The 14704-nt window shown below is 38.0% G+C and overlaps 1 protein-coding gene across 1 annotated transcript in view; it reads right to left on the bottom strand.

Moving 5' to 3' along the window:
* Positions 1 to 13748, bottom strand: part of UTP20 (UTP20 small subunit processome component) — an 84698-nt gene extending 70950 nt beyond the window's left edge. The window contains exons 1-8 of the mRNA XM_070947936.1: positions 13704 to 13748; positions 12978 to 13058; positions 11762 to 11828; positions 10391 to 10523; positions 9330 to 9518; positions 7688 to 7769; positions 3380 to 3517; positions 1224 to 1379 (exon numbers count right to left, since the gene is read on the bottom strand). Of these exons, the coding sequence (XP_070804037.1) occupies positions 1224 to 1379; positions 3380 to 3517; positions 7688 to 7769; positions 9330 to 9518; positions 10391 to 10523; positions 11762 to 11828; positions 12978 to 13058; positions 13704 to 13748 (891 nt within the window). The remainder of the gene's footprint in view (positions 1 to 1223; positions 1380 to 3379; positions 3518 to 7687; positions 7770 to 9329; positions 9519 to 10390; positions 10524 to 11761; positions 11829 to 12977; positions 13059 to 13703) is intronic.
* Positions 13749 to 14704: the final 956 nt, after the last annotated feature.

The raw sequence follows: 14704 nt of genomic DNA, 5'->3' as shown, positions 1-14704 counted from the left end.
AGAAAATACACTGTATGTTTGTATGTGTGTTTCTAATTATTGTTATTTATTCATATTTGTTCTCTTTTATTCTTTAAAGTTTAACAATTCATTCTTTATCTTAATATCTTTATATTTGTTTGGGGTTGGCTTTCTTCTCTTTCATCTTTTTTATTGTACAGCAATCTTTCTCCTCAAACCTACCACCTCTCTCTTTTCTTTCCTTCTTACTTTCTCTTCCTCCCCCCTCTTCTTCTCCTCCCTACTTCCTCTTCCTTTCTCCTCCTCTCTTCCTCCCTCTCTTACCCTCACTCCTACTCTAATTTCCCTTCCCTTCCTTCATCCCTCTCTATTGCTGTAACCTTTTATGCATATGGGCTGAAAAAGTTATTTCTTACTGGTCCTCGCACTTTTGACCAGTCCTCGAACTTACGACTGTCCTCACATTTTACGTTTTTGCCCTATCTTCTCACCATGGGGAAGAGAAGCAGTTGTGAAATGAGTGACACGGTTGTTAAGAATGCTACAATGGGCATAAATGATGACCAGTCATAAGTGCGAAGACCGATCAAAAGTGCGAGGACCTGTCAGAAATCACTTTTTTCAGCCCTCTGGGTAGTCCTTTTGTGCACATGGACTACTCAGAGGGCTGAAAAAGTTATTTTTGACTGGTCCTCGCACTTTTGACCAGATCTCGAATTTACGACTGTCCTCACATTTTACGTATTTTGCCCTATCTTATCACCATGGTGAAAAGAAGCAGTTGTGAAATGAGTGACATGGTTGTTAAGAATGCTGCACGGACATAAATGTGAGGATGGTCATAAGTGCGAGGACCTGTCAGAAATGACTTTTTTCAGCCCTCTGAGTAGTCCCTATACACATAGCCATGGCCACCTGGTCACATGACCAGCTAGCCATGCCCACCCAGTCACACGACCTCCAAGCCACGCCCACAAAATAAGCCATGCCCACAGAACCGGTAGTAAAAAAATTTAGAACCCACCCCTGGTTGGGGGTCACCACAACATGAGGAACTGTATTAAAGGATTGCGGCATTAGGAAGGTTGAGAACCACTGGCTTATATAGAGTACTCCACTGTTTGCTGGAATATAAAATAATACTAGATCCTTGCTAGTTCAACATAAAACACTTTTCCGAAGTTTTTCATTATGTAATCTTATCACTAATATTAGGCTGAGAGTTGGGACTTCTCTTTGTATTTCAATCGTCTTCAACTCACCTGCAAACATTTGAAAAAGATATCAAAATGTTCCCTATAGATGAATCTAGCAGCTGATTGTGCCATATGTTTGCAAACTTCTCCAATGGAAACCCAAGGGAGTATAACCTCTGTTTCTGTAACTGGTCCCATCTTCTTCAAAATTAACAGTATGGCCTGCAAAAAGAATCTCAGATATATGAGGGCTATTTTCTAAATAAAAATTTTAAACAGTTATTGTCAATAACCTCTACAGTAATTGGTTATTCTATGTGAAATGATCATTATGGAATACAGAAATCAGAAATCAAAAAGTTAAGAGATATAATTCTTCCTTCCATAGCCATGATTTCTGTCCAATTCAGTATTTCAACTAATCAAAGGATAATAATTCAATATTGGATCAAATGTCTAAAAAGTTTCCTTTCAGTCTATGGGAGAAACGAGCAATCTACCACACTCACTCAATAGCACTGCTGAAAAATTTTCTCATATGACCAGATTATGGTAATGTGGTGCCAATCTAAGAGAATATTTGTAGCTCAGAGTTGAAATGAGGGATACTTGGTGCTCTCTGAGCTTAGTTGTTTCCTTGCAGACGTGTCATTACTCAAACTTGGTAACATCATTAGTGTACTAATACAGGTAGTCCTTGACTTACAACAGTTCATTTAGTGACCATTCAATGTTACAATGGCATTGAAAAATGGGATTTATGACCGTTTTTCGTATTTACAACCTTAGCAGCATCCCCATGATCATGTGACTAAAATTCAGATGCTTGGCAACTGGTTCATATTTATGAGGGTTGCAGTGTCCCAAGGTCATGTGATCACCTTTTGAGACTTTCTGACAAGCAAAGTCAATGAAGAAGCCAGATTCACTTAACCAGATTACTAATTTATCAACTAGAGAGATTCACTTAAAAACTATGGCAAGAAGTTATAAAATGGGGCACAACCCACTTAATAAATGTCTCACTTAATTTCAGAAATGTTGGGCTCAATTGTGATCATAAGTCAAGGATTACCTGTAATTAAGTTCAGAGAGCATCAAGAACCCCTTATGGCAGGGGTGTCAAACTCAAGGCCCGCAGGCCAGATTCAGTCCACGAGGTGCTTAGATCTGGCCCACGGGGCCACCCTGGAAACAATGAGGGACCGGACTGCAATGCCTCTGCCAGTGGAAATGGAGCTCGAGAGGGCCGCTCCATTTTCGCTGGCAGAGGGTTTCAGGAGGCAATCGCAGTCAGAAACGGAGCTCGGCAGCCTGTTTTCACTGGCAGAGTGCTTGGGCCGCCACAGCCACCCCCCGACATGAGTGACGTCAAGCTGCCTACGCCCACCCTGGCCATACACATCCCGCCCCGAGGTCAAACACAACCCAGATGCAGCCCTCAATGAAATCGAGTTTGACAACCCTGCCTTATGGTAATGTGATTTTTGTCCTTTACAAAATATAAAACAGATATGTTAACTTCTGATGGATACATATTTTACTAAAATATATATATTTTAAGAACTTTCAAAATTGAATTCCACCATTGGCATTTACTTTCAGCCTACACATTGACCAAGTAATAAGCAAAACATTCTTAAATAGTAGTTAATGGTGTTTAAAAGGTAAACAATCCAAATCTAAGATAACCTAAATATAGCAGATCAGATACTCTATTATTTAATGTATGGTATATCATACATGGAGTAGCATTATCTATTAACATTTCACCTAGATTAGTAAAACACAATAAAATATAAATGTTAAAAAGATCTATGTTCAAATACAATGTCTAGGCCCGTGATGGCGAACCTATGGCAAGCGTGCCACAGGTGGCACGCAGCGCTTTCTCTGTGGGCACACAAGCCATCGTCCCAGTTCAGCTCCACCGCACATGCATGCGCACCTCCCACTGGCCAGGTGGTCTTCGGGCACATGCGCATGCGTGGGGCTGCACACACATTGCCTTTTGGGGGTTCCGGCCCGCTTGCTTTGGGCACTCAATCCGGAAAAGTTTAGCCATCACTAGTCTAGGCCATGAAGCGCAGCACCATCTATATTTTAAAAATCAGATTCTGGACAGGTATATGCCTCTGTTTACGGACAGACACAGTGTGATCATAATTATAGATCTTCTATAAATTAGGTTATATTTGTTCCATGCACCAATAATTATTTACCTTTTCTGCACAGGAATGGAACATGTTTCTAACCCCTTTGCACATCTCAAAAATTAATTGTCCCACACCTTCCACTTTCTCTGGATGCTCTCCCAAGTCAAGGAACATAAGGTTTAAAAGGGCATTTTTGTCAGAAACCTGTGAGACAAAATTGAAGAATGAAAATGTAGTGTTCCACTATCACACTCAAAATTTAGTTAATTCCCAGTGATACTCTTGACTTCTCCACCTGAAATTCTCAACACTGTAGTGCCATTTTACTTAAACTTAATTGGAATAAGTACGTGGACGAACACCATAGCCTATTAGTATTACTATTATAGAAAGACTTCAAATTATAATTGGCTGCCTGACAGTATGTTTATTATTACTAACATTTTACTGTCCTATTAATATTATTGCTTGCTATTTTATTGATTTTATATTTTAATTGAATGTTACTGTTATTTGGTTTTATTTACACTTTAAACTACTGAGTTGGTTTATGTCATCAACATATTAATATGATAAATATTTTATTTTCAATAAAATTCTTTCATTTCATAATGAAAAATATTTCATTAGTTGTTTTATTAGATATCTCATTCTTTTTCTCAGGAATTCAGACCAATTTGGGTTTCAACAGCCTATCAAGTAGATCAAACAGAGCAACTAATTCATGTTTTCCTTGCAATGTAGTCCCTGATGGGAAGAGAAAAAAAGGTAAGTGGCCAGCTGTTCAGCAAGATTTTAAATAAAGCTACCCTTGTTCTAAGCACTCATGATAATCATGCTGCAGAAATGTGCATGTGGGAAAGTTAGTTGACCTGGCGTGTCAACTCAAATCATATTAGCAGCACTTTACCAAATAACATTTAATTATTTGGTAGAAAAAGTAGATAAAGAATCCACAACCGCTTACAGGAACAAAATATGAACAGTTCCTGTAACAGGCTGTTACTACACCAAGGACAAATAAAACTTATCTCCTACACACAAAATAATTACTTCTGGCTCTTTAAATATTGTGGTCAGAAAAAAAGGAGGCATAGAAATTTGAACGCTGATTGCATAAATAAATCTTGTATCTGATAAAAGCTGTATACATCACTGAAATTCTATTGTTATAGCTTCTTAGCTTTACAGCCATAAAAACATATCACGTTTCTGGAATCTTGATTGCCTATTTAATTGTGAGAATCTTGCCATGACAAACCTGCTGTCTTTTTTTGGTCATACTATGTGTAAATTATTAACATTGTTGTTGTTGTTGTTGCGTGATTACCCAGTAAAAGTTACAGCCTTCTGTGTTATATTTCTTTGTTTTTAGTGAGTTGGTTTATTCAGTAATATATGTAGAAAACTGGAAGGTCCTTATGAATGTCACCAGCTAAAAATATTCTTAGGCTTAAGAGTATCTTGGCAAGAACTAAGTTAGTGTGCTAATTATATTATTGATAAGAAAAGAAAAACCTTGAAAAACTCACACAATTATATGGTTTTCAAAATGTCCATCTATGTTCTTCAGGAAAAAACATTCAACACTATCATAAAATGTTATGTTTTCCTTCTTGCCCTGTTCCCCATCCATTTCTGTTGTTGTTTATTACAGTCATTCATTGCCTTAAGATCACTATAGTTGCAATCACTATAATAATAACAATCATACCTATTGATTCTTGCTATCAAGGTCAGATGTATAAGCACAAGCCAAACTTGCACATCAAAAACTGAAACAAAATTTCTTATGCTAGATGATTAAACTGAGACAAGAATCTCGAATTAATACAGAGCAATGCCCATAATTTACCACACTTCCCATTTAATAGTTCATAGTAGAAAATTGAAAAATTCTGAGCTCATGCAGTAGTTTAATTCAAGAGTTAGAAATCCTTGGTTCAAATCGAACTGCAGGCATGAAGACAACTGGCTCAGATATAGTTCTTCCTCTCCCAGTTCTCTAATAGTTTCCCCGAAAAAATACGACCCACCCTGAAAATAAGCCCTAGTGAAGGGGGTGGGCATGGCCAGCACAGGAGGTAGCCTTTCCCTTCCCCAGTCACCTCATGGCTGCTGGGCCCCTTAATCACAGCCCGTGGATCAGCTGATCCAGCAAGGGCTGGAAGTTCTGTCTCTCCGGGCACGTGGAGATGTTTCTGGTGCAGCCAAGGGCCCTTCTCTTTCACAGCTCACCTTGTGGCTATGGAGCAAGTGGCGAGCACAGTTTGCGCTCCGCCAGGCCTGGATCTCGGGTGTTGTTCAGGCTGCTGCTACGATGAAGCAGAAAGTCATGTGGCCCGTCAGAATCGACTCCTGCCCCTCACCTCTACCCAGCTGTTGGGCCTGCTGCACCTGCTGCTGCTGCCCCTGCAAGGGGCTCTTTGCCCTCCTGGCTGTCTTGCTCTCAGCAGCCCTCCTGGGCTGCTCCTGCCTTGCATGAGGCAATTCAGCCCAGATCTACAACCTCCGGAGCACCTCCCCCATCACTGGCCTGGCAGGATCCCCACTAGCAGTCGTGCTGCCCTGAGTGAGCTCCATGGCAGCTCTGCAGCAGGATGGAGGAGGGAGGGAGAGATTGCCCCTTCTTCCTATGCATCCCAAAACCCCACCTTCCCTGGCCACTCTCGCTGGAGCAAGACATGGAACTCAGTTTTACCTCTGGAGGCCTCCCAGTGCAATGCTCTGACGTAGCTTTGGAGCAAATGTCCCCCTTGCAGGATTGCAAGGCTAGAGGCTTTGAAGCCGAGGCAATTCAGCCCAGATCTACAACCTCCGGAGCACCTCCCCCATCACTGGCCTGGCAGGATCCCCACCAGCAGTCATGCTGCCCTGAGTGAGCTCCATGGCAGCTCTGCAGCAGGACGGAGGAGGGAGGGGGAGATTGCCCCTTCTTCCTATGCATTCCAAAACCCCACCTTCCCTGGCCACTCTTGCTGGAACAAGACATGCTACTCAGTTTTACCTGTGGAGGCCTCCCAGTGCAATGCTCTGCCGTAGCTTTGGAGCAAATGTCCCCCTTGCAGGATTGCAAGGCTAGAAGCTTTGAAGCCGCGAAGGGAGCAGTTTGGATGTGCGTCTGCAAGGCTCCCCTTTGAACCATGCTCGCCACCTTCTCCAAGGCCACAAAGTGAGCTGCGGAAGAGAGGGGCCCTCGGCTGTGAGGTTGCCTGATGCCGTGGGGAGGGCTGAGGCTAGCAAGAGTGTGCCGGAAACATATCCAGGCGCCCAAAGAGACAGAACTCCCAGCCGTCGCTGGATCACCTGATCTGCGGGCCGCAATTAAGGGGCCCAGCAGCCATGAGGTGACCACGCTCGCGGCCTCCTGAACCTCAAAAAAATTAAGACACCCCCAAAAAGAAGCACTAGCCATTTTTGGGGGGAGAGGTGAAAAGAAAATAAGACCCAGTCATATTTTCAGGGAAACACAGTATATAAACTGGACATATCTTGGGAAGTTGCAAGTATTATATAATTGTTGTGGCCCGCCAGCAGCCTGCGCAGATCGTGGCTGATCCCAACAATGAGGAGGCTGGTGTGGGGTTGCGCCAGCAGCCGGCGTAGCCAGCGCTTATGTCAGACAGTGAGGAGGCTGAAGAGGATGTGGTGCCAGAGGCAAAGACCTCAGCCTGGGCCTTCAGAACCTCCAGAGGCTCCTTCAAGTGGAGAGAGCGAAGTGGAGGAGCCTCTCCTCAATGCTCGAGCACGCAGGGCTGCCAAAAGGCAGGAGTGGCTACTCAGGAGGAGGAGGTCTCCTCGAGAGTAAGGATTAAGGATAATTGGCCACTCCCTTAGCCTATTTAAGTCGCACGCAGTCAGTAATTTCTTGCTGGAAACAACTTGTAATTATCATCAGAGCATTTTTGGAAAAGTCTTATCGTATCTGTTCTGGGCTGGTTGCCAACCTTTGTCGGACTTTGGTTTATTCTTGCTACTTAATAAATTTGATAAGGACCATTGATGTGTGTCAATATCCTCGGGAATCCGGAGCTGGGGCAGAACAATAATATACATGCATATTGGGAGAGAAGAACTACTCTTAATACTGTGACTTCCATATTATACTTTGAGAATTGATATTACTGCATAGTTATCTAATGAACCCTTGACTAAAACAGGATTATAGCTTCTAACATGTATTATTAAGAAGAGATTATCATTCATGATAGAGTATATGCTCTTCATGAAACAAAAATAGATGTCAGTGCCAAAGGGATCCCTGGCAACTGTTTCCATTGACTTAAATACCATGGCCAACTGGTCTCAAGGAAAACTATCCCTTTCCCATTCATTCTTCCCAGTATTGCTCCCCCTGTCCAATACAACACCTACCTTCCTCATCAGGAAGGTGAAGCTTTCTGCTGCAAAGTTTCTGATGTGCTGTTTGCGATGAGCCAGAAGGGTACTGTACAATCTGTAAACACAATATTTTCATGTACAAAAAAAAAAAGAATGAAAAGTAGCCAGGTCAACTGATTCTTCCAGCAACATTTTGCAGACTCACCAATCTAATTCAGGATAGGTCATATTTTGTTATATGTACAAACAGAACACATACACTAAAGTAGGGTAGCTCATAAGAATGGGGAAAAATTGACAAAGTTCACTTAGGCAGGGAAGAAACTGGTGACACAAATTGCAATGTTTGTTCCTAAGTAGTTCCATGGAAGCACAGGAGTGGGGTGATCAGAAAATTAAAGAAAAATACATTCCTGTTACTATATTCCTATCAACACACACACACACACATACACACACACACACATACACAAGAATGTAACAGAACAGTAATTAGTTATTCATTCATTATACTGGACATTTTTACAACCTTATATCATACACACATAAGATATTAAACAAATACAGATATGAAAGGCAAATGGAACAATTGATGACTAAATAAATAGTAATCTATTAAACCTAAAATGGTTTAAATATCCGCACCAAAGTATTGAGTTTTCTGTCAGGAATAGTTAGATTTTGCTCTCAGCACATAATTGTACCAGGTTGCAGGTATATTTCCTTTACCTTCGATGTACACCCAATTCCTTACCAAAACCACATTCTGTGCCTGCCTGAAATCATAATTCTGAACATGTGAATATTTCTATATTAGATATTAAAGGTTTTCATTCAAAACAGTTTCCCAAGTAGTTTACAATATGATATTTATATGATTAATGTGACAAAATTTTCCTCTTGGGATAGGGTTCTGGTCCATTGTGCATTCTGTTTAAAATTAATAAGTGTTAGAAGAATTTTTATGGCTTGTACCAATCATTGATTTAAGTTTATTTAGTTTTATGGAAAGGTAGTTTATATAGCAGTTAGGGGCTGGACTGGAAAACAGAGTCTATGTATTCTAGTTCTCTCTTAGGCAGAAGAACTGGCTGAATGTCTTTGGGTCAGACATTTTCTCAACACAATGCATCTCCCAGGGTTGTTGTTATGGAAAAAATAGAAGGAGCAAGCATTAGTACACCATCTTGAGTTCTATAAAATGAAGGAGATATGTATGTTTAATCAATGTTATTGCATAGATATTCTTCCAAAGTTATTTTTTAAGATATGTATTTGCTTTTGCATATGGTGAAAGGTTCTAGTACACTAAGGACTTTGGTTAAAATTAATGTCATAAGAATTAGGAGACGTGTTTAAGATTACTGACAGACCCTGATATACGTTACAGTTGAGATTTTCTTCTAGAACTAGATTCACATTGAGTTATGGAGTTAGGGTTCTAGTTCATTAAGGACTTTGGCTAAAATTAACGTTACAATAATTATTAGGGTGCATCTTAAGCTTAGGGTAGACTAACATACATATATATTACTATTAGTATTTCCAGGGCTAGGTGTATAGCATATATTTTGCATGGTCAGTAAAATGAATTAAAGATTAGCACTCAGATGATGGGAGTTAATAAAACTTGTATACAAAAATCCTCTATAGTATTTTTGATCAAAATGCTTACCTGTAAATGTTGGTCATGTCCTTTACCATAAGCCTCCATAAGTATTTGTATAGGTAGGAAAGTGATGTAAAGGCCCATTCTAACAACTCTGTGTCCTGAGTTTCTAACAGACTTGTAATGCAGAGAAAAAAATCTTGAAAATGTGGATAAAAATCTGTCTGAAGATCACGGGCCAGCTGAACCACCAAACTAGATTAAAAAACACATAGCAGAATTATGAATTGATTTGCATGCTGTATTAAGCTATAGTTTGTTTAACTGAGTACCCCTTAATTGGATAGGCTCACACAATATGTTCAGCTTAATTCTATGGTTTTCAATTATAGTAAGTTGCATGGGGTACGAAATCAGAATGAAACAAATAACATTATGACATAGTTCAATGTGTGAACACAGCCTGTAACAAACATATACATTCAACAATAATTATAAATAGCCCTGAAAATTTTTGCTGGCCTATCGTGTGCTTAGAGTGCAATGTATTTATATAATGTATTCTTATAGCTGAAAACATTCCTCAGCTACAGTTTTGAGAAGCAGATATAATTTGTATTATTGCTCCACTATTAAATAGTCAGTTGATTATATTATGCATATGTATGAAGTATTTAATCTGCAGTATAGTCCTTTTTCCAATCTGTTACCCTTTTGATCCATTGGACCAATTTCTATCATCATTTGGTCATAAAAATCTATAGAGAATATATCTGCTGATATCCAATACAGCTGGAAAACATCAGACTGGAGAGGACTATTCTACATTAAAATGTGATGTAGGGCCTATGTGAATTATGTGATTCATACTGACTGGTTACACATTGTACTGTAATTGATTTTACCTCATACTCTAAACCAAAAGTAAAGAGGTCACATTATAGGTTAATGCATTGTGTGAAACCAATCAAAGTGTTGTAAATAAAACAGAAACAATCATTAGGATTAAAAAAAATTAAAGGCACTCAGTACCACAGAATCATACTCTTTTTATTTACAGATAAAAATACTCGCATTCTTGTCTTGTGTCTGAAGAAAATGTATATCTGATGACAACATATACTTACTCCAAAAGGGGTTGAAATGCAAGACTGTTTTTCACTTGCAGGTGGGTTTTCAAGCTTTTTACAATATTATTCTGATAATATACTATTTGATTGAAAGACTGGCATTTGTTGACTACCTGTCTGTAGAATGTCACTATGTAAAAGAAATAAAAAATAAAAATTAGGGAAAAAATTAGGGGAAAAACTGAGAAAGCAAAGTAATTAGTAACAGTTATAAATAATTCAAAGGATGATACTTTTTTGTCAGGGCTAAGGGACTAAGGGCTAAAGCTCTTGTTATATACACTCAAGAGGATGAGTCAAGAAGAATTAACAAGGGTAACTTCTTCATTCTTCCTACTTCTTATACAGAACACATCAGAAATTTTAAAAATTAAAAATAAGTAATTCATTCTCTCTCTCTCGCTCTCTCTTAATAATTGTGGCAAGAAAGGTCGTAAAATGGAGCAAAACTCATTTAACAAATGTTTCACGTAGCAACAAAAATTTTGGCCTCAATTGTGGTTGTAAGTTGAGCACTACATGTACTACTATATTGGTACCAGGAGATAATGATCCTGCACAAATGCAATAGATATTATATTCCTGTCTAAAATGCTTGCTAATAAATGTTGTTAGCAAAGTTATTTAGACTGTAATAATCCTCTATGGTTTATATTTGCATTATGTGTCACTAACAAGCAACATTTCAGTTATTTAGATATTTATCAATTTACAGACAGAGAAATACATTGTTTTGGCCGGCTACTTCTACACAATATATCTATTTAATCTAATGTTAAAACTGTGCAAAACCTGCTTGGTGTTCAATATATATATATATTTACACATATAGGAAAATATGGTTTATTTGATACAACAACCTGACACAAGAGTTGAATGCAATTATTTAAATAAGAAAAAAAAAGTAGTAGAAAGAGAGAAGTTGCATTGCATTTTTAAAATATCCACTCTTGTGCAAAAATCTAAATGGATGAATTAAGGAATGTTGTAGCAAGTTCTAGGGTTAAATTAAGTGAAGGAACCAACAAAGTAATAGTGTTTTTGGTATATTACTGTCCATCCAATCTAAGAGGAGATGTGGATAATGTGGAAATTACTTAACATTTGTTATGTAGCCAAACATAATCCTTCCAGAAAATTCCTGGCTGTTTTACAAGACAACTCTGTTTTTATAGAGGGAGGAGGAAAGCACAGAAAAACTATTTTTGACTTGATGCTAACCAAAAACTGAAGACTTAGTTTAGAAACTGAAAGTAGCAGAAACAATGGGATAAAGTAACCATGTAGTATTGAATTTGTTATTGTAAATACTTGGATTTCTGAGTGAAATGCAATATAAAAAAATTTTTGGGGGAAAAAAGAGTATACCAAAATGCCATGTCAGATTCAGCTCTCTCCATTTCTCAAGTCCTTCATGAAAATAGGTATCAACCTCCTACCAAAATCAAGCATATACATTAATCAGCAGACATATGTATTATTTTTCAAAGAATAAGGCATACAAACAATATTTTCTATGGTAGATCGATATTTTATGGTATATAACAAAAAAACCCTAAAATATTCCAGTGGTTATTATCTTGCATATATAACTTGAAATGATTTGCCAATGAATTACAAAAAGAACTGAAAATCCTAATAAATCAATGACGATGGCAATATTTTATAATCCAATAGTAATGATTTGACAGTAGGAAGCCAAGTGCCAATTTTTGTTACAGTAAGATATTAATTTCCTTCTATTGCTTGTTTTCACTGTTTTACTACCAAGAAAGAAAGAGTGAGAAGAAAAGAGTAAAGAAAAATAGGAACATTAGGAAGAGACTTTCTACAGTTAATGTAAATTGTCACTAAAATTAATAACAGTATTTTACAGCCAGATCTTTCATTACACTACATGAAATCGTAAACATGTCAGCATTATATAAGATAATGGGATATGTATGTAAATTTTCCTTCATTTTTAAAAAAATTGTTTCTTCTTTTTAAAATTAAACAATTGTATTCAGAAGCTGATTTTGACATGATGCAGATCTGCCTAAAATAGGGTCTGCATCTATATTACTGCTGAATTGAAAACAATAGTGTTTATCATAGCATTTAAGAGTAAATAATGAGAATCCATTCAATAAATTTTCTCAATTCAAGGTACATAGCCATGACAACAATTCTTCCATGATGCCATAATTTATATATATATATTTTATGCACATGCGCACGCACACTTGTAATTTGAGATGTGGTACAATGAGGCCCATATGTGTTTCTGCCATAGTTCCTCTTCTGTACAGGGGAGCTACAGAACTTCTTTAATGTATACGTCAAACTTTCTAAACAGTGGCACTCAAGGCAGCTAATTGCATCATGGGAATAATATAAGAATGTACCAAAAAGGGATAGTAATCTTGTTACCAGACTTGGAGAGAGGGAGGACAATGATATCAGCTGAGATGAAAGAATCCTAAAGGGCAGCTATTTCAGCAAGTAAACAAAATAAGACAGAGAACTGTGCCTATCACTAAGGAATATGATATATGGCAATATTCTCACAAAGACAATATGATTTTAAGACTATTGGTCTTACCTCAGCATAGCTTCCTGTTCTATCAATGCGATGTATAATGTCAATGTTTACATTGCTTAAACGTTCTGAAAAAGTGAGGAACTACAAGAAAAACACAGAAGATACTCTGGCTGAATATCAGTAATTCATGAAATCACATTGTAAAAAAAAATACTTTGTCAAATCTGATGCCACTGCATCTTTAAAATATTTTTCTTATAATGGCATGCTTGAAAACACATGGCCTATACATACACTATAACTTTCTGATACTGACACATGTCAATATGAATTAGTCCTTTTTTGCACTTAACCACATGTTCCACATTCTGGATAATAATTAATAGTAAAGTATGCTTTAAGCCTAAAATAGTGACAGTTGGCTGAAAAACTTGCTCCAGTCCCCAAATAGGAGCCTTCCCAATCTAGTACTGTAAATTGTTCTGTCTGGACGAATTTGCTCATTTCACCTAATTGTAGATGATTCCTCTGTTAAACTAAACATTATTATAATGTATATGCTATTGGATGGGCAACCAGAGTGGACATTATTTTCATTCGCAAACTAACGATTTAGATAGTATCACTAAAGACACCTATTAATTTCATAATTCTAAAATGAAAATAGATGTCAGAATTTCAGGTCTAACTCAATAACGTATCCAGGATTAAATTAACAGCAACGCATCTATTAATTCTTCTTTGAGGTAAATCAAATATTAAATTGATCTGGCACTCGTGTCTCACCCGATGCGTGTTCTCAGTCTTATGAGCTGACGATTTGGTCTTCATGTGTTCGACAATTTAAACAACAACAAAGAAGCTATTTTGGGAGACGATGACGGTAAACTAAGCAAGAGATCTTGCAAAAAACGATGTATCGGACACCCGTACAAACATGTGCCTCTTCAGCTCCAGGAGGCTACCATCTTGATTGAGGGATTCTGGGATACGGCCATCATGTGACACGTAAACCGGAAAACAGAAAAGTGGAAGGAAAACTCAGCGCGGTGATGTCATTTTACAAATCTTTCTGGGTCTCTGGGACAGATAATCCGAAGGAGTTTGTGCCTTTTAATAATTTTTGTCAGTTGAAAAAAGCATTACTAGACTCCTAATTTTTGTCGCTATAACTTAAATACGGCTCTTCTTCTGTAGAAACTGGTCTCCGTGTGCATTGCTCGGCTGCGAGAGAGCGTGCTTGGGAAATAAAGCAGAAGGCTGAACCTAATGCAATAAAATAAAACCAAGTAACTGGTGGGTGGATTCTGAGATAGATCCATAGATAGGGCGTCCCTGGAAGTCCAAACAGTCTAATATAAATAAATAATTGGACAAGATCAACACTATAATGGGAATCTTGTACTATTGATAGTCTGATTGATGTCAGTGATGAGTTTGGGGCTAGGAGTTGCTGTGGTTTTTGCAAGTACGTTTCTAAGATAATACTGAAAAATCTACAGTCCAATAGATTTACAGTAATTAAAGCTATAATTAAGCCTCGACCTTGAGGACAAAGGCAGGTTAACTCCTGTTCTGAAAATAAAGTTGTAGGCTGGCAAGGAAGTATTTAGATCAAGATTATGTGGGTGCATATTTGCATATTTTATTTATTTATTAGTTTATATCCCACCTCTATTCACCTTTCTTTTGTACAACTCAAGGAAGTGGATATAATGCTCCTTTCCTCCTCTTACAAAAACTTTGTGGGGTTGGGTTGGGCTGAGGGAGAGCTACTGACTCAAAGT

The sequence above is a fragment of the Pituophis catenifer genome, unplaced genomic scaffold (assembly GCF_029215685.1).
Source record: "Pituophis catenifer annectens isolate HBS135680 unplaced genomic scaffold, rPitCat1.0.hap2 SCAF_7, whole genome shotgun sequence".
Lineage (NCBI taxonomy): Eukaryota > Metazoa > Chordata > Lepidosauria > Squamata > Colubridae > Pituophis > Pituophis catenifer.
This window is presented reverse-complemented; position numbering and strand designations above follow the sequence as displayed.